This window comes from Phyllobates terribilis, unplaced genomic scaffold (genome assembly GCF_046119375.1).
Source record: "Phyllobates terribilis strain yellow unplaced genomic scaffold, ASM4611937v1 Scaffold_6__1_contigs__length_29720123, whole genome shotgun sequence".
NCBI classification, from domain to species: domain Eukaryota; kingdom Metazoa; phylum Chordata; class Amphibia; order Anura; family Dendrobatidae; genus Phyllobates; species Phyllobates terribilis.
The window spans coordinates 2059846-2082798 of NW_027362766.1; the positions used below are offsets into that span (position 1 = coordinate 2059846).

General features: G+C 52.5%; 1 protein-coding gene across 1 annotated transcript in view; it reads left to right on the plus strand.

The window, feature by feature from the left end:
- The window catches only part of F11R (F11 receptor), a 31685-nt gene extending 8953 nt beyond the window's left edge, over positions 1-22732 (plus strand). The window contains exons 2-9 of the mRNA XM_073637176.1: positions 11138-11185; positions 11286-11396; positions 11506-11658; positions 11729-11931; positions 12360-12459; positions 14393-14510; positions 14718-14760; positions 22456-22732. Coding sequence (XP_073493277.1) covers positions 11138-11185; positions 11286-11396; positions 11506-11658; positions 11729-11931; positions 12360-12459; positions 14393-14510; positions 14718-14760; positions 22456-22491 — 812 coding nt within the window. The 3' untranslated portion in view covers positions 22492-22732. The remainder of the gene's footprint in view (positions 1-11137; positions 11186-11285; positions 11397-11505; positions 11659-11728; positions 11932-12359; positions 12460-14392; positions 14511-14717; positions 14761-22455) is intronic.
- The last annotated feature ends 221 nt before the right edge of the window (positions 22733-22953 follow it).

A 22953-nucleotide genomic window follows, 5' to 3' on the forward strand; every position in this document is an offset into this window, starting at 1 on the left:
AGATACAGGCAGTACACACAGGAGCTGTATAGATACAGGCAGTACACACAGGAGCTGTATAGATACAGGCAGTACACACAGGAGCTGTATAGATACAGGCAGTACACACAGGAGCTGTATAGATACAGGCAGTACACACAGGAGCTGTATAGATACAGGCAGTACACACAGGAGCTGTATAGATACAGGCAGTACACACAGGAGCTGTATAGATACAGGCAGTACACACAGGAGCTGTATAGATACAGGCAGTACACACAGGAGCTGTATAGATACAGGCAGTACACACAGGAGCTGTATAGATACAGGCAGTACACACAGGAGCTGTATAGATACAGGCAGTACACACAGGAGCTGTATAGATACAGGCAGTACACACAGGAGCTGTATAGATACAGGCAGTACACACAGGAGCTGTATAGATACAGGCAGTACACACAGGAGCTGTATAGATATATATACATACAGGCAGTACACACGGGAGCTGTATAGATATATATACAGGCAGTACACACGGGAGCTGTATAGATATATATATATATATAAAGGCAGAACACACAGGAGCTGTATAGATATATATATATATATAAAGGCAGAACACACAGGAGCTGTATAGATATATATATATATATACAGGCAGTACACACAGGAGCTGTATAGATATATATATATACAGGCAGTACACACAGGAGCTGTATAGATATATATACATACAGGCAGTACACACAGGAGCTGTATAGATATATATACAGGCAGTACACACAGGAGCTGTATAGATATATATACAGGCAGTACACACAGGAGCTGTATAGATATATATACAGGCAGTACACACAGGAGCTGTATAGATATATATATATACGCAGAACACACAGGAGCTGTATAGATATATATATATACAGGCAGTACACACAGGAGCTGTATAGATATATATATATACAGGCAGTACACACAGGAGCTGTATAGATATATATACAGGCAGTACACACAGGAGCTGTATAGATATATATACAGGCAGTACACACAGGAGCTGTATAGATATATAGATAGGCAGTACACACAGGAGCTGTATAGATATATATACAGGCAGTACACACAGGAGCTGTATAGATTTATATACATACAGGCAGTACACACAGGAGCTGTATAGATATATATACAGGCAGTACACACGGGAGCTGTATAGATATATATACAGGCAGTACACACGGGAGCTGTATAGATATATATACAGGCAGTACACACGGGAGCTGTATAGATACAGGCAGTATACACAGGAGCTGTATAGATACAGGTAGTACACACAGGAGCTGTATAGATACAGGCAGTACACACAGGAGCTGTATAGATACAGGCAGTACACACAGGAGCTGTATAGATATAGATACAGGCAGTACACACAGGAGCTGTATAGATATATATATATACAGGCAGTACATACAGGAGCTGTATAGATATATATACAGGCAGTACACACAGGAGCTGTATAGATATATATACAGGCAGTACACACAGGAGCTGTATAGATATATATACAGGCAGTACACAGGAGCTGTATAGATATATATATATACAGGCAGTACACACAGGAGCTGTATAGATATATATACATACAGGCAGTACACACAGGAGCTGTATAGATATATATACAGGCAGTACACACAGGAGCTGTATAGATATATATACAGGCAGTACACACAGGAGCTGTATAGATATATATATAAAGGCAGAACACACAGGAGCTGTATAGATATATATATATACAGGCAGTACACACAGGAGCTGTATAGATATATAGATAGGCAGTACACACAGGAGCTGTATAGATATATATACAGGCAGTACACACAGGAGCTGTATAGATTTATATATATATACAGGCAGTACACACAGGAGCTGTATAGATATATATACAGGCAGTACACACAGGAGCTGTATAGATATATATACATACAGGCAGTACACACGGGAGCTGTATAGATATATATATAGGCAGTACACACGGGAGCTGTATAGATATATATACAGGCAGTACACACGGGAGCTGTATAGATATATATACAGGCAGTACACACGGGAGCTGTATAGATACAGGCAGTACACACAGGAGCTGTATAGATACAGGTAGTACACACAGGAGCTGTATAGATACAGGCAGTACACACAGGAGCTGTATAGATACAGGCAGTACACACAGGAGCTGTATAGATATAGATACAGGCAGTACACACAGGAGCTGTATAGATATATATATATACAGGCAGTACATACAGGAGCTGTATAGATATATATATATACAGGCAGTACATACAGGAGCTGTATAGATATATATACAGGCAGTACACACAGGAGCTGTATAGATATATATACAGGCAGTACACACAGGAGCTGTATAGATATATATATAAAGGCAGAACACACAGGAGCTGTATAGATATATATATATACAGGCAGTACACACAGGAGCTGTATAGATATATATATATAGGCAGTACACACGGGAGCTGTATAGATATATATACAGGCAGTACACACGGGAGCTGTATAGATATATATACAGGCAGTACACACGGGAGCTGTATAGATACAGGCAGTATACACAGGAGCTGTATAGATACAGGTAGTACACACAGGAGCTGTATAGATACAGGCAGTACACACAGGAGCTGTATAGATACAGGCAGTACACACAGGAGCTGTATAGATATAGATACAGGCAGTACACACAGGAGCTGTATAGATATATATATATACAGGCAGTACATACAGGAGCTGTATAGATATATATACAGGCAGTACACACAGGAGCTGTATAGATATATATACAGGCAGTACACACAGGAGCTGTATAGATATATATACAGGCAGTACACAGGAGCTGTATAGATATATATATACAGGCAGTACACACAGGAGCTGTATAGATATATATACATACAGGCAGTACACACAGGAGCTGTATAGATATATATACAGGCAGTACACACAGGAGCTGTATAGATATATATACAGGCAGTACACACAGGAGCTGTATAGATATATATATAAAGGCAGAACACACAGGAGCTGTATAGATATATATATATACAGGCAGTACACACAGGAGCTGTATAGATATATATATATACAGGCAGTACACACAGGAGCTGTATAGATATATAGACAGGCAGTACACACAGGAGCTGTATAGATATATAGACAGGCAGTACACACAGGAGCTGTATAGATATATAGATAGGCAGTACACACAGGAGCTGTATAGATATATATACAGGCAGTACACACAGGAGCTGTATAGATTTATATATATATACAGGCAGTACACACAGGAGCTGTATAGATATATATACAGGCAGTACACACAGGAGCTGTATAGATATATATACATACAGGCAGTACACACGGGAGCTGTATAGATATATATATAGGCAGTACACACGGGAGCTGTATAGATATATATACAGGCAGTACACACGGGAGCTGTATAGATATATATACAGGCAGTACACACGGGAGCTGTATAGATACAGGCAGTACACACAGGAGCTGTATAGATACAGGTAGTACACACAGGAGCTGTATAGATACAGGCAGTACACACAGGAGCTGTATAGATACAGGCAGTACACACAGGAGCTGTATAGATATAGATACAGGCAGTACACACAGGAGCTGTATAGATATATATATATACAGGCAGTACATACAGGAGCTGTATAGATATATATACAGGCAGTACACACAGGAGCTGTATAGATATATATACAGGCAGTACACACAGGAGCTGTATAGATATATATACAGGCAGTACACAGGAGCTGTATAGATATATATATACAGGCAGTACACACAGGAGCTGTATAGATATATATATACAGGCAGTACACACAGGAGCTGTATAGATATATATATATACAGGCAGTACACACAGGAGCTGTATAGATATATATATATACAGGCAGTACACACAGGAGCTGTATAGATATATATACAGGCAGTACACACAGGAGCTGTATAGATATATATACAGGCAGTACACACAGGAGCTGTATAGATATATATACAGGCAGTACACACAGGAGCTGTATAGATATATATACAGGCAGTACACACAGGAGCTGTATAGATATATATACAGGCAGTACACACAGGAACTGTATAGATATATACAGGCAGTACACACAGGAGCTGTATAGATATATATAGGCAGTACACACAGGAGCTGTATAGATATATATATATATACAGGCAGTACACACAGGAGCTGTATAGATATATATATATATATATATATATATATATATATATATAGGCAGTACACACAGGAGCTGTATAGATATATATAGGCAGTACACACAGGAGCTGTATAGATATAGATATATATAAAGGCAGAACACACAGGAGCTGTATAGATATATATATATATATATATAAAGGCAGAACACACAGGAGCTGTATAGATATATATATATATACAGGCAGTACACACAGGAGCTGTATAGATATATATATATACAGGCAGTACACACGGGAGCTGTATAGATATATATACAGGCAGTACACACAGGAGCTGTATAGATATATATACAGGCAGTACACACAGGAGCTGTATAGATATATATACAGGCAGTACACACAGGAGCTGTATAGATATATATAGGCAGTACACACAGGAACTGTATAGATATATACAGGCAGTACACACAGGAGCTGTATAGATATATATAGGCAGTACACACAGGAGCTGTATAGATATATATATATACAGGCAGTACACACAGGAGCTGTATAGAGATATATATATATATATATATATATATAGGCAGTACACACAGGAGCTGTATAGATATATATATATATACAGGCAGTACACACAGGAGCTGTATAGATATATATATATATACAGGCAGTACACACAGGAGCTGTATAGATATATATATATATATACAGGCAGTACACACAGGAGCTGTATAGATATATATATACAGGCAGTACACACAGGAGCTGTATAGATATATATATATACAGGCAGTACACACAGGAGCTGTATAGATATATATACAGGCAGTACACACAGGAGCTGTATAGATATATATACAGGCAGTACACACAGGAGCTGTATAGATATATATAGGCAGTACACACAGGAGCTGTATAGATATATACAGGCAGTACACACAGGAGCTGTATAGATATATATAGGCAGTACACACAGGAGCTGTATAGATATATATATATACAGGCAGTACACACAGGAGCTGTATAGATATATATATATATATATATATATACAGGCAGTACACACAGGAGCTGTATAGATATATATAGGCAGTACACACAGGAGCTGTATAGATATATATATATACAGGCAGTACACACAGGAGCTGTATAGATATATATATATACAGGCAGTACACACAGGAGCTGTATAGATATATATATATACAGGCAGTACACACAGGAGCTGTATAGATATATATAGGCAGTACACACAGGAGCTGTATAGATATATATAGGCAGTACACACAGGAGCTGTATAGATATATATAGGCAGTACACACAGGAGCTGTATAGATATATATACAGGCAGTACACACAGGAGCTGTATAGATATATATATATATATATAAAGGCAGAACACACAGGAGCTGTATAGATATATATATATATATAAAGGCAGAACACACAGGAGCTGTATAGATATATATATATATACAGGCAGTACACACAGGAGCTGTATAGATATATATATATACAGGCAGTACACACAGGAGCTGTATATATATATATATATATATATATATATATATAGGCAGTACACACAGGAGCTGTATAGATATATATATATACAGGCAGTACACACAGGAGCTGTATAGATATATATATATATAGGCAGTACACACAGGAGCTGTATAGATATATATATCTATACAGCTCCTGTGTGTACTGCCTATATATATATCTATACAGCTCCTGTGTGTACTGCCTGTATATATATATATATATATATATATATATATATCTATACAGCTCCTGTGTGTACTGCCTGTATATATATATATCTATACAGCTCCTGTGTGTACTGCCTATATATATATATATCTATACAGCTCCTGTGTGTACTGCCTGTATATATATATCTATACAGCTCCTGTGTGTACTGCCTGTATGTATATATATATATATCTATACAGCTCCTGTGTGTACTGCCTATATATATATATCTATACAGCTCCTGTGTGTACTGCCTGTATATATATCTATACAGCTCCTGTGTGTACTGCCTGTATATATATCTATACAGCTCCTGTGTGTACTGCCTGTATATATATATCTATACAGCTCCTGTGTGTACTGCCTGTATATATATCTATACAGCTCCTGTGTGTACTGCCTGTATATATATCTATACAGCTCCTGTGTGTACTGCCTGTATATATATCTATACAGCTCCTGTGTGTACTGCCTGTATATATATCTATACAGCTCCTGTGTACTGCCTGTATATATATCTATACTGCTCCTGTGTGCACTGCCTGTATATATATATATCTATACAGCTCCTGTGTGTACTGCCTGTATATATATCTATACAGCTCCTGTGTGTACTGCCTGTATATATATATCTATACAGCTCCTGTGTGTACTGCCTGTATATATATCTATACTGCTCCTGTGTGCACTGCCTGTATATATATATATATATATATATATCTATACAGCTCCTGTGTGTACTGCCTATATATATATATATCTATACAGCTCCTGTGTGTACTGCCTGTATATATATATCTATACAGCTGCTGTGTGTACTGCCTGTATGTATATATATATATCTATACAGCTCCTGTGTGTACTGCCTGTATATATATCTATACAGCTCCTGCGTGTACTGCCTGTATATATATATATCTATACAGCTCCTGCGTGTACTGCCTGTATATATATCCATACAGCTCCTGTGTGTACTGCCTGTATATATATCTATACAGCTCCTGTGTGTACTGCCTGTATATATATATCTATACAGCTCCTGTGTGTACTGCCTGTATCTATATCTATACAGCTCCTGTGTGTACTGCCTATATATATATATCTATACAGCTCCTGTGTGTACTGCCTGTATATATATCTATACAGCTCCTGTGTGTACTGCCTGTATATATATCTATACAGCTCCTGTGTGTACTGCCTGTATATATATCTATACAGCTCCTGTGTACTGCCTGTATATATATATATATATATATATATATATATCTATACAGCTCCCGTGTGTACTGCCTGTATATATATCTATACAGCTCCTGTGTGTACTGCCTGTATATATATCTATACAGCTCCTGTGTGTACTGCCTATATATATATCTATACAGCTCCTGTGTGTACTGCCTGTATATATATCTATACAGCTCCTGTGTGTACTGCCTGTATATATATATCTATACAGCTCCTGTGTGTACTGCCTGTATATATATCTATACAGCTCCTGTGTGTACTGCCTGTATATATATCTATACAGCTCCTGTGTGTACTGCCTGTATATATATCTATACAGCTCCTGTGTGTACTGCCTGTATATATATCTATACAGCTCCTGTGTACTGCCTGTATATATATCTATACTGCTCCTGTGTGCACTGCCTGTATATATATATATATATCTATACAGCTCCTGTGTGTACTGCCTGTATATATATCTATACAGCTCCTGTGTGTACTGCCTGTATATATATATATCTATACAGCTCCTGTGTGTACTGCCTGTATATATATCTATACTGCTCCTGTGTGCACTGCCTGTATATATATATATATATATCTATACAGCTCCTGTGTGTACTGCCTGTATATATATCTATACTGCTCCTGTGTGCACTGCCTGTATATATATATATATCTATACTGCTCCTGTGTGTACTGCCTGTATGTATATATATCTATACAGCTCCTGTGTGTACTGCCTGTATATATATATATCTATACAGCTCCTGTGTGTACTGCCTGTATATATATCTATACTGCTCCTGTGTGCACTGCCTGTATATATATATATATCTATACTGCTCCTGTGTGTACTGCCTGTATGTATATATATCTATACAGCTCCTGTGTGTACTGCCTGTATATATATATATATCTATACAGCTCCTGTGTGTACTGCCTGTATGTATATATATCTATACAGCTCCTGTGTGTACTGCCTGTATGTATATATATCTATACAGCTCCTGTGTACACTGCCTGTATATATATCTATACTGCTCCTGTGTGTACTGCCTGTATGTATATATATCTATACAGCTCCTGTGTGTACTGCCTGTATATATATATATCTATACAGCTCCTGTGTGTACTGCCTGTATATATATCTATACTGCTCCTGTGTGTACTGCCTGTATATATATCTATACTGCTCCTGTGTGTACTGCCTGTATGTATATATATCTATACTGCTCCTGTGTGTACTGCCTGTATGTATATATATATCTATACAGCTCCTGTGTGTACTGCCTGTATGTATATCTATACAGCTCCTGTGTGTACTGCCTGTATATATATCTATACAGCTCCTGTGTGCACTGCCTATCTATCTATCTATACAGCCACGATGGATGTGGCCCCACGCCGCCCTCCACACGGTATGTAGGATGGGGGCCCCGCGCGCCATATATAATCACCCTGCGGGCCAGAGTTTGAGATGTAGAGCTTAGGCCCAGGAATCTGCATGGCAATGCTGACTCTGTCGAGGGTCCACTGTTTGATGGCAGAAAGTGCCAAGTACCTCATCTTTAAGCAGAGGGGGGGAGGGGAGGATGATACGGCCGCCACACAGGTTTTTGAGGGGATATATGTATCATCGACGTTAGTATGTTCGGTGATGTAAGCCCGGAAAAGCATGCTCCAGCACGTATAGTGCTGAGTGACTTAATTGGGCGCATCAGGGCCAAGTTCATGAGCAGTCAAAGACTTGGGTGGGACTGACTGCTGATATCCTACCGTGGGGATTGGGTATAGCAGATAAAATGGAGACCATTTGTGTCATTCAGGGTCTGTCGGGAGGTGTGCAGACCTCCAGTGTTGTTTGTGTTGCTAAAGACTGAAGTGCTGGCCGCTGGCCCAGCGGGCTCCCACAATGCTGCGTGGACTGGTTACTTTGTGTTTTCTCTTTGTGCTGGTAAAGGCGGACGTCTTTCTGAGTTGCTTATGAAGTCTTAATAAAACAGCCTGGATTTCAATGAAAGCCGCCTCCTGTGCCACCACAACCGCAGCCGCGCGAGTGGGACCCCTGCACTTAGGAGCTGTAACTTGCCTGTCTGCGGGGAGGCATGATGCAGCCTCTGTTCACTGCCAGCAAGCAGGAGTGTTGATTAGGCTTTTGGGAAGATCAGTCGGTGCCCCCCCCCCGCTCAGTCACCTCCTTCATCTTTACTCCTGCTCTGCTCTCCTGGGGCGTCACCTGTTCTACCTGTCCTCAGGAGCTCGCCCCGGGAGGATGGTGACGACTCCTCGCTCCTGGCTAGTGAGCGTCCCTGTCCTCAGGAGCTCGCCCCGGGAGGATGGTGACGACTCCTCGCTCCTGGCTAGTGAGCGTCCCTGTCCTCAGGAGCCCGCCCCGGGAGGATGGTGACAAGTCCTCGCTAGTGAGCGTCCCTGTCCTCAGGAGCTCGCCCCGGGAGGATGGTGACAAGTCCTCGCTCCTGGCTAGTGAGCGTCCCTGTCCTCAGGAGCTTGCCCCGGGAGGATGGTGACGACTCCTCGCTCCTGGCTAGTGAGCGTCCCTGTCCTCAGGAGCTCGCCCCGGGAGAATGGTGACGACTCCTCTCTCCTGGCTAGTGAGCGTCCCTGTCCTCAGGAGCTCGCCGCGAGAGGATGGTGACGACTCCTCGCTCCTGGCTAGTGAGCGTCCCTGTCCTCAGGAGCTCGCCCCGGGAGGATGGTGACTACTCCTGGCTAGTGAGCGTCCCTGTCCTCAGGAGCTCGCCCCGGGAGGATGGTGACGACTCCTCGCTCCTGGCTAGTGAGCGTCCCTGTCCTCAGGAGCTCGCCCCGGGAGGATGGTGACAAGTCCTCGCTCCTGGCTAGTGAGCGTCCCTGTCCTCAGGAGCTCGCCCCGGGAGGATGGTGACAAGTCCTCGCTCCTGGCTAGTGAGCGTCCCTGTCCTCAGGAGCTCGCCCCGGGAGGATGGTGACAAGTCCTCGCTCCTGGCTAGTGAGCGTCCCTGTCCTCAGGAGCTCGCCCCGGGAGGATGGTGACGACTCCTCGCTCCTGGCTAGTGAGCGTCCCTGTCCTCAGGAGCTCGCCCCGGGAGGATGGTGACAAGTCCTCGCTCCTGGCTAGTGAGCGTCCCTGTCCTCAGGAGCTCGCCCCGGGAGGATGGTGACGACTCCTCGCTCCTGGCTAGTGAGCGTCCCTGTCCTCAGGAGCTCGCCCCGGGAGGATGGTGACGACTCCTCGCTCCTGGCTAGTGAGCGTCCCTGTCCTCAGGAGCTCGCCCCGGGAGGATGGTGACAAGTCCTCGCTCCTGGCTAGTGAGCGTCCCTGTCCTCAGGAGCTCGCCCCGGGAGGATGGTGACAAGTCCTCGCTAGTGAGCGTCCCTGTCCTCAGGAGCTCGCCCCGGGAGGATGGTGACGACTCCTCGCTCCTGGCTAGTGAGCGTCCCTGTCCTCAGGAGCTCGCCGCGAGAGGATGGTGACGACTCCTCGCTCCTGGCTAGTGAGCGTCCCTGTCCTCAGGAGCTCGCCCCGGGAGGATGGTGACTACTCCTGGCTAGTGAGCGTCCCTGTCCTCAGGAGCTCGCCCCGGGAGGATGGTGACGACTCCTCGCTCCTGGCTAGTGAGCGTCCCTGTCCTCAGGAGCTCGCCCCGGGAGGATGGTGACGACTCCTGGCTAGCGAGAGTCCCTGTGACCAGGAGGATGGTGACGACTCCTGGCTAGCGAGGGTCCCTGTGACCAGGAGGATGGTGACGACTCCTGGCTAGTGAGGGTCCCTGTGACCAGGAGAATGGTGACGACTCCTGGCTAGCGAGGGTCCCTGTGACCAGGAGGACGCCCCAGCAGGAGGATGGCTAGCTGTCGTCCCTGCTGTTTAGTTTATCCGCTTTTACTATCTGATGGCTTCTCCTTTCCCCAGGTGTTGCGGTGCTGGGCATTGACGAGAAGCGCGTGAAGGAAGGAGACAGTAAGTAGCCCTGTGCTTGGTGAGCTGCCTGCCCTGTGCGGATCGTCCCCCCGCGCTGCTGGCCGTCGTCCCCCCGGCTGATCGTGTGCTTTCTTTGCAGATGTGGAGCTCGCCTGTAACTATCCCTCTTCTTATCAAAATCCGCGCATCGAGTGGAAGTTTATTTTCGGGCAAGACATCACCCTCGTCTACTACAGTGAAGCGCTGACGGGTGCGTGCTTGGACTTTGTACACATGGGGCATACTCTGGGAGGATGATTGGGGTGGTAGTACTGTGTCAGTTTCCCAGGTCCTGTACAAGTAATCGCGGCTTCCTCTAGTCCCCTATGCAGGTCGCGCTTTGTTTTACCCACAAGGACTGACGCTGAAGAGCGTGACCCGGAAAGATGCGGGCACCTACGTGTGCGAGGTGACAGACAACGCCTCAGGAAAACCTGCCGTCCGGGAGCTCCCAACCACGCTGGTGGTCCTGGGTAAGGGGCTTATGGGAGCTGACGGAGCCTCTTCTTTTCTCGGCCTGGATCTAACCTCTTCTCTTTTCAGTTCCCCCATCTGTGCCCATCGCTCAAGTACCCACATCTGTGACCATCGGCAGCTCCACCACCCTGTACTGCGTGGAGAACGATGCCTCTCCGCGCCCCACAATCATCTGGTACAAGAACAAGGTCATGATGCCTCAAGACCCCAAGAGCAGCCCCACCTTCCAGAACTCCACCTACGTCATGGACCCTGTCACTGGAGATCTGGTAAGGGTCCTCCGAGGAACGAGCCACCTCTGAGCCACTGTGATGTTAGCGGAGTCCATAGTGATCACTAGATCCCTCCTGTGATGATGCCCACAGCCATGCTGGATCCCCCATCTCCATACTAGATCCCTACTGTGATTCCCCTACAGCTGTGCTGGATCCCCCATCTCCATACTAGATCCCTCCTGTACTGCTCCCAGATCTTTGTGGTGATCCCGACAGCCGTGCTGGATCCCGCATCTCCTGACTAGATCCCTACTGTACTGCTCTTTGTGATGATTCCCACAGCTGTGCTGGATCCCCCATCTCCATACTAGATCTTTCCTTTACTGCTCATAGATCTCTGAATTGATCCCTCCTCCCTGTACTAGATCTCTAGTTTAGGATAGCACTGATGATCAGGTATCACAATCTTTCTTATTTATCAGACTTTTAACCCGGTGACGAAGGCGGACTCTGGAGAATATTCCTGTGAGGCTAGCAATGATCAGGGCCGGCAGTCATCTGCAACCGTCACCATGGATGCCTGTGAGTAAGGGGGCGACCGCCGCCGCCAGAGGGAGGGGAGAGAGGAGGAGGAGGAGGAGGAGGGGGCGGCTGCCGCCAGAGGGAAGGGAGAGAGGAGGAGAAGGAGGGGGCGGCTGCCGCCAGAGGGAAGGGAGAGAGGAGGAGGAGGGGGCGGCTGCCGCCCGAGGGAAGGGAGAGAGGAGGAGGAGGGGGCGGCTGCCGCCAGAGGGAAGGGAGAGAGGAGGAGGGGGCGGCTGCCGCCAGAGGGAAGGGAGAGAGGAGGAGGAGGAGGAGGGGGCGGCTGCCGCCAGAGGGAAGGGAGAGAGGAGGAGGAGGAGGGGGCGGCTGCCGCCAGAGGGAAGGGAGAGAGGAGGAGGAGGAGGGGGCGGCTGCCGCCAGAGGGAAGGGAGAGAGGAGGAGGAGGAGGGGGCGGCTGCCGCCAGAGGGAAGGGAGAGAGGAGGAGGAGGAGGGGGCGGCTGCCGCCAGAGGGAAGGGAGAGAGGAGGAGGAGGGGGCGGCTGCTGCCAGAGGGAAGGGAGAGAGGAGGAGGAGGAGGGGGCGGCCGGCAGACGGAGGGGAGAGAGGAGGAGGAGGGGGCGGCCGGCAGACGGAGGGGAGAGAGGAGGAGGAGGAGGAGGGGGCGGCCGGCAGAGGGAGGGGATAGAGGAGGAGGAGGGGGCGGCCGCCAGACGGAGGGGAGAGAGGAGGAGGAGGAGGGGGCGGCCGCCAGACGGAGGGGAGAGAGGAGGAGGGGGCGGCCGCCAGACGGAGGGGAGAGAGGAGGAGGGGGCGGCCGCCAGACGGAGGGGAGAGAGGAGGAGGGGGCGGCCGCCAGACGGAGGGGAGAGAGGAGGAGGGGGCGGCCGCCAGACGGAGGGGAGAGAGGAGGAGGAGGAGGGGGCGGTCGCCAGACGGAGGGGAGAGAGGAGGAGGAGGAGGGGGCGGTCGCCAGACGGAGGGGAGAGAGGAGGAGGAGGGGGCGGCCGCCAGACGGAGGGGAGAGAGGAGGAGGAGGAGGGGGCGGCCGCCAGACGGAGGGAGGAGGAGGAGGGGGCGGCCGCCAGACGGAGGGGAGGGAGGAGGAGGAGGGGGCGGCCGCCAGAGGGAGAGGAGGAGGAGGAGGGGGCGGCCGCCAGACGGAGGGGAGAGAGGAGGAGGAGGAGGCGGCCGCCAGACGGAGGGGAGAGAGGAGGAGGAGGAGGGGGCGGCCGCCAGAGGGAGAGGAGGAGGAGGAGGGGGCGGCCGCCAGACGGAGGGGAGAGAGGAGGAGGAGGAGGGGGTGGCCGCCAGACGGAGGGGAGGGAGGAGGAGGAGGAGGGGGCGGCCGCCAGAGGGAGAGGAGGAGGAGGAGGAGGGGGCGGCCGCCAGACGGAGGGGAGAGAGGAGGAGGAGGAGGGGGCGGCCGCCAGACGGAGGGGAGAGAGGAGGAGGAGGAGGAGGAGGGGGCGGCCGCCAGACGGAGGGGAGAGAGGAGGAGGAGGCGGCCGCCAGACGGAGGGGAGAGAGGAGGAGGGGGCGGCTGCCAGACGGAGGGGAGAGAGGAGGAGGGGGCGGCCGCCAGACGGAGGGGAGAGAGGAGGAGGAGGAGGGGGCGGCCGCCAGACGGAGGGGAGAGAGGAGGAGGAGGAGGGGGCGGCCGCCAGACGGAGGGGAGAGAGGAGGAGGAGGAGGGGGCGGCCGCCAGACGGAGGGGAGAGAGGAGGAGGGGGCAGCCGCCAGACGGAGGGGAGAGAGGAGGAGGAGGAGGGGGCGGCCGCCAGACGGAGGGGAGAGAGGAGGAGGAGGAGGAGGGGGCGGCCACCAGACGGAGGGGAGAGAGGAGGAGGAGGGGGCGGCCGCCAGACGGAGGGGAGAGAGGAGGAGGAGGGGGCGGCCGGCAGAGGGGGAGGGTGGGTGGAGGCCGCTGCCTTCTTTTTTCCTGCAGTCCCAGGCTGACTGACTGTTCTTCGCTCAGATGAGAAGAACGTGGGTGGGATCGTGGCCGCAGTCATCATCGTCCTCCTCATCCTGGCTCTGATCGGCTTTGGTGTGTGGTTTGCCTACAGTCGCGGATACATTGGCCGTGAGTACCGGTCTGTGGTTTCTAGTGGGGGGTCTTTTGCTGCTGGGGGGGACTCTGTCTAATTTCTGTTATCTACTTCTGTTTCAGAGAAAAGCAAGTAAGTGAAGAGATGTACCCACGGCTGTACCACCCCTGGAGGGCACCGCGTTCGTGGCCTGCACCTAGTGTCGGGTGTTATTATGTCTGATTATTTTCTTTTTCCTTTTTATTTTTGCAGCAAAAAAGTGATCTACAGCCAACCATCGGAGACCCGCAGTGATGTGAGTATGAGGGGTCCTGGGGGTTATGGCCGCTGTGCAGAATATGAGGCGGTTATGTGACGGAAGAGATGGAACTGCTGTGTGTGGCTCTCCTCCTTCCTCCCTCCCTTCTCTTCCCTCTCCCTCAGTTCTCGGGGGTCACATCCTCCTGTTCTCCCTCACCCTCTCCCTCATTCTCAGTTCTCGGGAGTCACATCCTCCTGTTCTCCCTCTCCCTCATTCTCAGTTCTCGGGAGTCACATCCTCCTGTTCTCCCTCTCCCTCCCTCAGTTCTCGGGAGTCACATCCTCCTGTTCTCCCTCTCCCTCCCTCAGTTCTCGGGAGTCACATCCTCCTGTTCTCCCCCACCATCTCCCTCACTCAGTTCTCGGGAGTCACATCCTCCTGTTCCTCCTCTCCCTCAGTTCTCGGGAGTCACATCCTCCTGTTCTCCCTCTCCCTCAGTTCTCGGGAGTCACATCCTCCTGTTCTCCCTCTCCCTCAGTTCTCGGGAGTCACATCCTCCTGTTCTCCCTCTCCCTCAGTTCTCGGGAGTCACATCCTCCTGTTCTCCCTCTCCCTCAGTTCTCGGGAGTCACATCCTCCTGTTCTCCCTCTCCCTCAGTTCTCGGGAGTCACATCCTCCTGTTCTCCCTCTCCCTCAGTTCTCGGGAGTCACATCCTCCTGTTCTCCCTCTCCCTCAGTTCTCGGGAGTCACATCCTCCTGTTCTCCCTCTCCCTCAGTTCTCGGGAGTCACATCCTCCTGTTCTCCCTCTCCCTCAGTTCTCGGGAGTCACATCCTCCTGTTCTCCCTCTCCCTCAGTTCTCGGGAGTCACATCCCCCTGTTCCTCCTCTCCCTCAGTCCTCGGGGGTCACATCCTCCTGTTCCTCCTCTCCCTCAGTTCTCTGGGGTCACATCCTCCTGTTCCTCCTCTCCCTCAGTTCTCGGGAGTCACATCCTCCTGTTCTCCCTCTCCCTCAGTTCTCGGGAGTCACATCCTCCTGTTCTCCCTCTCCCTCAGTTCTCGGGAGTCACATCCTCCTGTTCTCCCTCTCACTCAGTTCTCGGGAGTCACATCCTCCTGTTCTCCCTCACCCTCTCCCTCACTCAGTTCTCGGGAGTCACATCCTCCTGTTCTCCCTCACCCTCTCCCTCACTCAGTTCTCGGGAGTCACATCCTCCTGTTCTCCCTCACCCTCTCCCTCACTCAGTTCTCGGGAGTCACATCCTCCTGTTCTCCCTCTCCCTCAGTTCTCGGGGGTCACATCCTCCTGTTCTCCCTCACCCTCACCCTCTCCCTCACTCAGTTCTCGGGGGTCACATCCTCCTGTTCTCCCTCTCCCTCAGTTCTCGGGGGTCACATCCTCCTGTTCTCCCTCTCCCTCATTCTCAGTTCTCGGGAGTCACATCCTCCTGTTCCTCCTCTCCCTCAGTCCTCGGGGGTCACATCCTCCTGTTCCTCCTCTCCCTCAGTCCTCGGGGGTCACATCCTCCTGTTCCTCCTCTCCCTCAGTCCTCGGGGGTCACATCCTCCTGTTCCTCCTCTCCCTCAGTCCTCGGGGGTCACATCCTCCTGTTCCTCCTCTCCCTCAGTCCTCGGGGGTCACATCCTCCTGTTCCTCCTCTCCCTCAGTCCTCGGGGGTCACATCCTCCTGTTCCTCCTCTCCCTCAGTCCTCGGGGGTCACATCCTCCTGTTCCTCCTCTCCCTCAGTCCTCGGGGGTCACATCCTCCTGTTCCTCCTCTCCCTCAGTCCTCGGGGGTCACATCCTCCTGTTCCTCCTCTCCCTCAGTCCTCGGGGGTCACATCCTCCTGTTCCTCCTCTCCCTCAGTCCTCGGGGGTCACATCCTCCTGTTCCTCCTCTCCCTCAGTCCTCGGGGGTCACATCCTCCTTTTCCTCCTCCCCCTCAGTCCTCGGGGGTCACATCCTCCTGTTCCTCCTCTCCCTCAGTCCTCGGGGGTCACATCCTCCTGTTCCTCCTCTCCCTCAGTCCTCGGGGGTCACATCCTCCTGTTCCTCCTCTCCCTCAGTCCTCGGGGGTCACATCCTCCTGTTCCTCCTCTCCCTCAGTCCTCGGGGGTCACATCCTCCTGTTCCTCCTCTCACTCAGTCCTCGGGGGTCACATCCTCCTGTTCTCCATCTCCCTCAGTCCTCGGGGGTCACATCCTCCTGTTCTCCATCTCCCTCAGTCCTCGGGGGTCACATCCTCCTGTTCCTCCTCTCCCTCAGTCCTCGGGGGTCACATCCTCCTGTTCCTCCTCTCCCTCAGTCCTCGGGGGTCACATCCTCCTGTTCCTCCTCTCCCTCAGTCCTCGGGGGTCACATCCTCCTGTTCCTCCTCTCCCTCAGTCCTCGGGGGTCACATCCTCCTGTTCCTCCTCTCACTCAGCCTTCGGGGGTCACATCCTCCTGTTCTCCATCTCCCTCAGTCCTCGGGGGTCACATCCTCCTGTTCCTCCTCTCCCTCAGTCCTCGGGGGTCACATCCTCCTGTTCCTCCTCTCCCTCAGTCCTCGGGGGTCACATCCTCCTGTTCCTCCTCTCCCTCAGTCCTCGGGGGTCACATCCTCCTGTTCCTCCTCTCCCTCAGTCCTCGGGGGTCACATCCTCCTGTTCCTCCTCTCCCTCAGTCCTCGGGGGTCACATCCTCCTGTTCTCCCTCTCCCTCAGTCTCAGTTCTCGGGGGTCACATCCTCCTGTTCTCCCTCTCCCTCAGTCTCAGTTCTCGGGGGTCACATCCTCCTGTTCCTCCTCTCCCTCAGTCCTCGGGGGTCACATCCTCCTGTTCCTCCTCTCCCTCTCCTTCTCCTTCTCCCTCAGTCTCAGTTCTCGGGGGTCACATCCTCCTGTTCCTCCTCTCCCTCAGTCCTCGGGGGTCACATCCTCCTGTTCCTCCTCTCCCTCTCCTTCTCCTTCTCCCTCTGCTTCTCCCTCAGTCTCAGTTCTGGGGGGGGTCACATCCTCCTGTTCCTCCTCTCCCTCAGTCCTCGGGGGTCACATCCTCCTGTTCCTCCTCTCCCTCTCCTTCTCCCTCTGCTTCTCCCTCAGTCTCAGTTCTGGGGGGGTCACATCCTCCTGTTCCTCCTCTCCCTCTCCTTCTCCTTCTCCCTCTGCTTCTCCCTCAGTCTCAGTTCTCGGGGGTCACATCCTCCTGTTCTCCCTCTCCCTCAGTTCTCGGGAGTCGCATCCTCCTGTTCCTCCTCTCCCTCAGTTCTCGGGAGTCGCATCCTCCTGTTCCTCCTCTCCCTCAGTTCTCGGGAGTCGCATCCTCCAGTTCCTCCTCTCCCTCAGTCCTCGGGGGTCACATCCTCCTGTTCCTCCTCTCCCTCAGTCCTCGGGGGTCACATCCTCCTGTTCCTCCTCTCCCTCAGTCCTCGGGGGTCACATCCTCCTGTTCCTCCTCTCCCTCAGTCCTCGGGGGTCACATCCTCCTGTTCCTCCTCTCCCTCAGTCCTCGGGGGTCACATCCTCCTGTTCCTCCTCTCCCTCAGTCCTCGGGGGTCACATCCTCCTCTTCCTCCTCTCCCTCAGTCCTCGGGGGTCACATCCTCCTCTTCCTCCTCTCCCTCAGTCCTCGGGGGTCACATCCTCCTCTTCCTCCTCTCCCTCAGTCCTCGGGGGTCACATCCTCCTGTTCCTCCTCTCCCTCAGTCCTCGGGGGTCACATCCTCCTCTTCCTCCTCTCCCTCAGTCCTCGGGGGTCACATCCTCCTGTTCTCCCTCACCCTCTCCCTCAGTTCTCGGGAGTCACATCCTCCTGTTCCTCCTCTCCTTCAGTCCTCGGGGGTCACATCCCCCTGTTCCTCCTCTCCCTCAGTCCTCGGGGGTCACATCCTCCTGTTCCTCCTCTCCCTCAGTTCTCGGGGGTCACATCCTCCTGTTCTCCCTCACCCTCTCCCTCAGTTCTCGGGAGTCACATCTTCCTGTTCCTCCTCTCCCTCAGTTCTCGGGAGTCACATCCTCCTGTTCCTCCTCTCCCTCAGTGGTCACATCCTCCTGTTCCTCCTCTCCCTCAGTGGTCACATCCTCCTGTTCCTCCTCTCCCTCAGTGGTCACATCCTCCTGTTCCTCCTCTCCCTCAGTGGTCACATCCTCCTGTTCCTCCTCTCCCTCAGTCCTCGGTGGTCACATCCTCCTGTTCCTCCTCTCCCTCAGTCCTCGGGGGTCACATCCTCCTGTTCCTCCTCTCCCTCAGTGGTCACATCCTCCTGTTCCTCCTCTCCCTCAGTCCTCGGGGGTCACATCCTCCTGTTCCTCCTCTCCCTCAGTGGTCACATCCTCCTGTTCTCCCTCTCCCTCAGTCCTCGGGGGTCACATCCTCCTGTTCTCCCTCTCCCTCACCCTCTCCCTCAGTCCTCGGGGGTCACATCCTCCTGTTCTCCCTCTCCCTCAGTCCTCGGGGGTCACATCCTCCTGTTCTCCCTCTCCCTCACCCTCTCCCTCAGTCCTCGGGGGTCACATCCTCCTGTTCTCCCTCTCCCTCACCCTCTCCCTCAGTCCTCGGGGGTCACATCCTCCTGTTCTCCCTCTCCCTCACCCTCTCCCTCAGTCCTCGGGGGTCACATCCTCCTGTTCTCCCTCTCCCTCAGTCCTCGGGGGTCACATCCTCCTGTTCTCCCTCTCCCTCAGTCCTCGGGGGTCACATCCTCCTGTTCTCCCTCTCCCTCACCCTCTCCCTCAGTCCTCGGGGGTCACATTCTCCTGTTCTCCCTCACCCTCTCCCTCAGTCCTCGGGGGTCACATCCTCCTGTTCTCCCTCTCCCTCACCCTCTCCCTCAGTCCTCGGGGGTCACATCCTCCTGTTCTCCCTCTCCCTCACCCTCTCCCTCAGTCCTCGGGGGTCACATCCTCCTGTTCTCCCTCTCCCTCACCCTCTCCCTCAGTCCTCGGGGGTCACATCCTCCTGTTCTCCCTCTCCCTCACCCTCTCCCTCAGTCCTCGGGGGTCACATCCTCCTGTTCCTCCTCTCCCTCAGTCCTCGGGGGTCACATCCTCCTGTTCCTCCTCTCCCTCAGTCCTCGGGGGTCACATCCTCCTGTTCCTCCTCTCCCTCAGTCCTCGGGGGTCACATCCTCCTGTTCCTCCTCTCCCTCAGTCCTCGGGGGTCACATCCTCCTGTTCCTCCTCTCCCTCAGTCCTCGGGGGTCACATCCTCCTGTTCCTCCTCTCCCTCAGTCCTCGGGGGTCACATCCTCCTGTTCCTCCTCTCCCTCAGTCCTCGGGGGTCACATCCTCCTGTTCCTCCTCTCCCTCAGTCCTCGGGGGTCACATCCTCCTGTTCCTCCTCTCCCTCAGTCCTCGGGGGTCACATCCTCCTGTTCCTCCTCTCCCTCAGTCCTCGGGGGTCACATCCTCCTGTTCCTCCTCTCCCTCAGTCCTCGGGGGTCACATCCTCCTGTTCCTCCTCTCCCTCAGTCCTCGGGGGTCACATCCTCCTGTTCTCCCTCACCCTCTCCCTCAGTCCTCGGGGGTCACATTCTCCTGTTCTCCCTCACCCTCTCCCTCAGTCCTCGGGGGTCACATTCTCCTGTTCTCCCTCACCCTCTCCCTCAGTCCTCGGGGGTCACATTCTCCTGTTCTCCCTCACCCTCTCCCTCAGTTCTCGGGGGTCACATCCTCCTGTTCTCCCTCACCCTCTCCCTCAGTCCTCGGGGGTCACATCCTCCTGTTCTCCCTCACCCTCTCCCTCAGTCCTCGGGGGTCACATCCTCCTGTTCCTCCTCTCCCTCAGTGGTCACATCCTCCTGTTCTCCCTCTCCCTCAGTCCTCGGGGGTCACATCCTCCTGTTCTCCCTCTCCCTCACCCTCTCCCTCAGTCCTCGGGGGTCACATCCTCCTGTTCCTCCTCTCCCTCAGTTCTCGGGGGTCACATCCTCCTGTTCCTCCTCTCCCTCAGTTCTCTGTGGTCACATCCTCCTGTTCCTCCTCTCCCTCAGTCCTCGGGGGTCACATCCTCCTGTTCCTCCTCTCCCTCAGTTCTCGGGGGTCACATCCTCCTGTTCCTCCTCTCCCTCAGTTCTCGGGGGTCACATCCTCCTGTTCCTCCTCTCCCTCAGTCCTCGGGGGTCACATCCTCCTGTTCCTCCTCTCCCTCAGTCCTCGGGGGTCACATCCTCCTGTTCCTCCTCTCCCTCAGTTCTCGGGGGTCACATCCTCCTGTTCCTCCTCTCCCTCAGTTCTCGGGGGTCACATCCTCCTGTTCCTCCTCTCCCTCAGTCCTCGGGGGTCACATCCTCCTGTTCCTCCTCTCCCTCAGTCCTCGGGGGTCACATCCTCCTGTTCCTCCTCTCCCTCAGTGGTCACATCCTCCTGTTCCTCCTCTCCCTCAGTGGTCACATCCTCCTGTTCCTCCTCTCCCTCACCCTCTCCCTCAGTTCTCGGGGGTCACATCCTCCTGTTCCTCCTCTCCCTCAGTCCTCGGGGGTCACATCCTCCTGTTCCTCCTCTCCCTCAGTTCTCGGGGGTCACATCCTCCTGTTCCTCCTCTCCCTCAGTTCTCGGGGGTCACATCCTCCTGTTCCTCCTCTCCCTCAGTCCTCGGGGGTCACATCCTCCTGTTCCTCCTCTCCCTCAGTCCTCGGGGGTCACATCCTCCTGTTCCTCCTCTCCCTCAGTTCTCGGGGGTCACATCCTCCTGTTCCTCCTCTCCCTCAGTTCTCGGGGGTCACATCCTCCTGTTCCTCCTCTCCCTCAGTTCTCGGGGGTCACATCCTCCTGTTCCTCCTCTCCCTCAGTTCTCGGGGGTCACATCCTCCTGTTCCTCCTCTCCCTCAGTTCTCGGGGGTCACATCCTCCTGTTCCTCCTCTCCCTCAGTTCTCGGGGGTCACATCCTCCTGTTCCTCCTCTCCCTCAGTCCTCGGGGGTCACATCCTCCTGTTCCTCCTCTCCCTCAGTCCTCGGGGGTCACATCCTCCTGTTCCTCCTCTCCCTCAGTCCTCGGGGGTCACATCCTCCTGTTCCTCCTCTCCCTCAGTCCTCGGGGGTCACATCCTCCTGTTCCTCCTCTCCCTCAGTTCTCTGGGGTCACATCCTCCTGTTCCTCCTCTCCCTCACCCTCTCCCTCAGTCCTCGGGGGTCACATCCTCCTGTTCCTCCTCTCCCTCAGTTCTCGGGGGTCACATCCTCCTGTTCCTCCTCTCCCTCAGTTCTCTGGGGTCACATCCTCCTGTTCTCCCTCTCCCTCACCCTCTCCCTCAGTCCTCGGGGGTCACATCCTCCTGTTCCTCCTCTCCCTCAGTTCTCGGGGGTCACATCCTCCTGTTCCTCCTCTCCCTCAGTTCTCGGGGGTCACATCCTCCTGTTCTCCCTCTCCCTCAGTCCTCGGGGGTCACATCCTCCTGTTCCTCCTCTCCCTCACCCTCTCCCTCAGTTCTCGGGAGTCACATCCTCCTGTTCCTCCTCTCCCTCAGTCCTCGGGGGTCACATCCTCCTGTTCCTCCTCTCCCTCAGTTCTCGGGGGTCACATCCTCCTGTTCCTCCTCTCCCTCAGTTCTCGGGGGTCACATCCTCCTGTTCCTCCTCTCCCTCAGTTCTCGGGGGTCACATCCTCCTGTTCCTCCTCTCCCTCAGTTCTCGGGGGTCACATCCTCCTGTTCCTCCTCTCCCTCAGTTCTCGGGGGTCACATCCTCCTGTTCCTCCTCTCCCTCAGTCCTCGGGGGTCACATCCTCCTCCTTTGGTGAGAAGCTAACTTTTTTTTGTCTTTTTAGAAGAACTTCCAGCAGACGTCATCGTTTGTGGTGTGAGCGCCCCCTGCCTGTGTCTGCCTGAACAGTCCTGTTATTTATCGTCCCGTCTGGCAGGTCGCGGGGTGCCCGGGGTATTGTGGTGGCGCCCCCTGCTGACATTTGCACTACTCTGCTGTGCGCCTCCGGCATCTCCTCTGCTTTCCTCCTGTGCCTTATCCTCATGAAATGAACTTGTAGTTATACTCTGAAGCAACCACTAGAGGGCTCTGGACATGAGTTGGAGTGTGTGGGTTTTTTTGGGGGGAGGGGGGTGGGTGTTTTGTCGTGGGGGGGATAGGGGTCTGTGGTAAGGGTCCCTCTATGGGGGGGGGTGGTCAGGGTTGGCCATTTTACACTTTCTTCTGTCCTGAATGTTTTTATCTCGTGTTTTTGTATCTGTTTTAATTGATTTCTAGGAATAAATGGAATAAACCCAGAAGCCGGCGGTCACCTTTGTCTTACGGTTCTTTTGGGGGACGG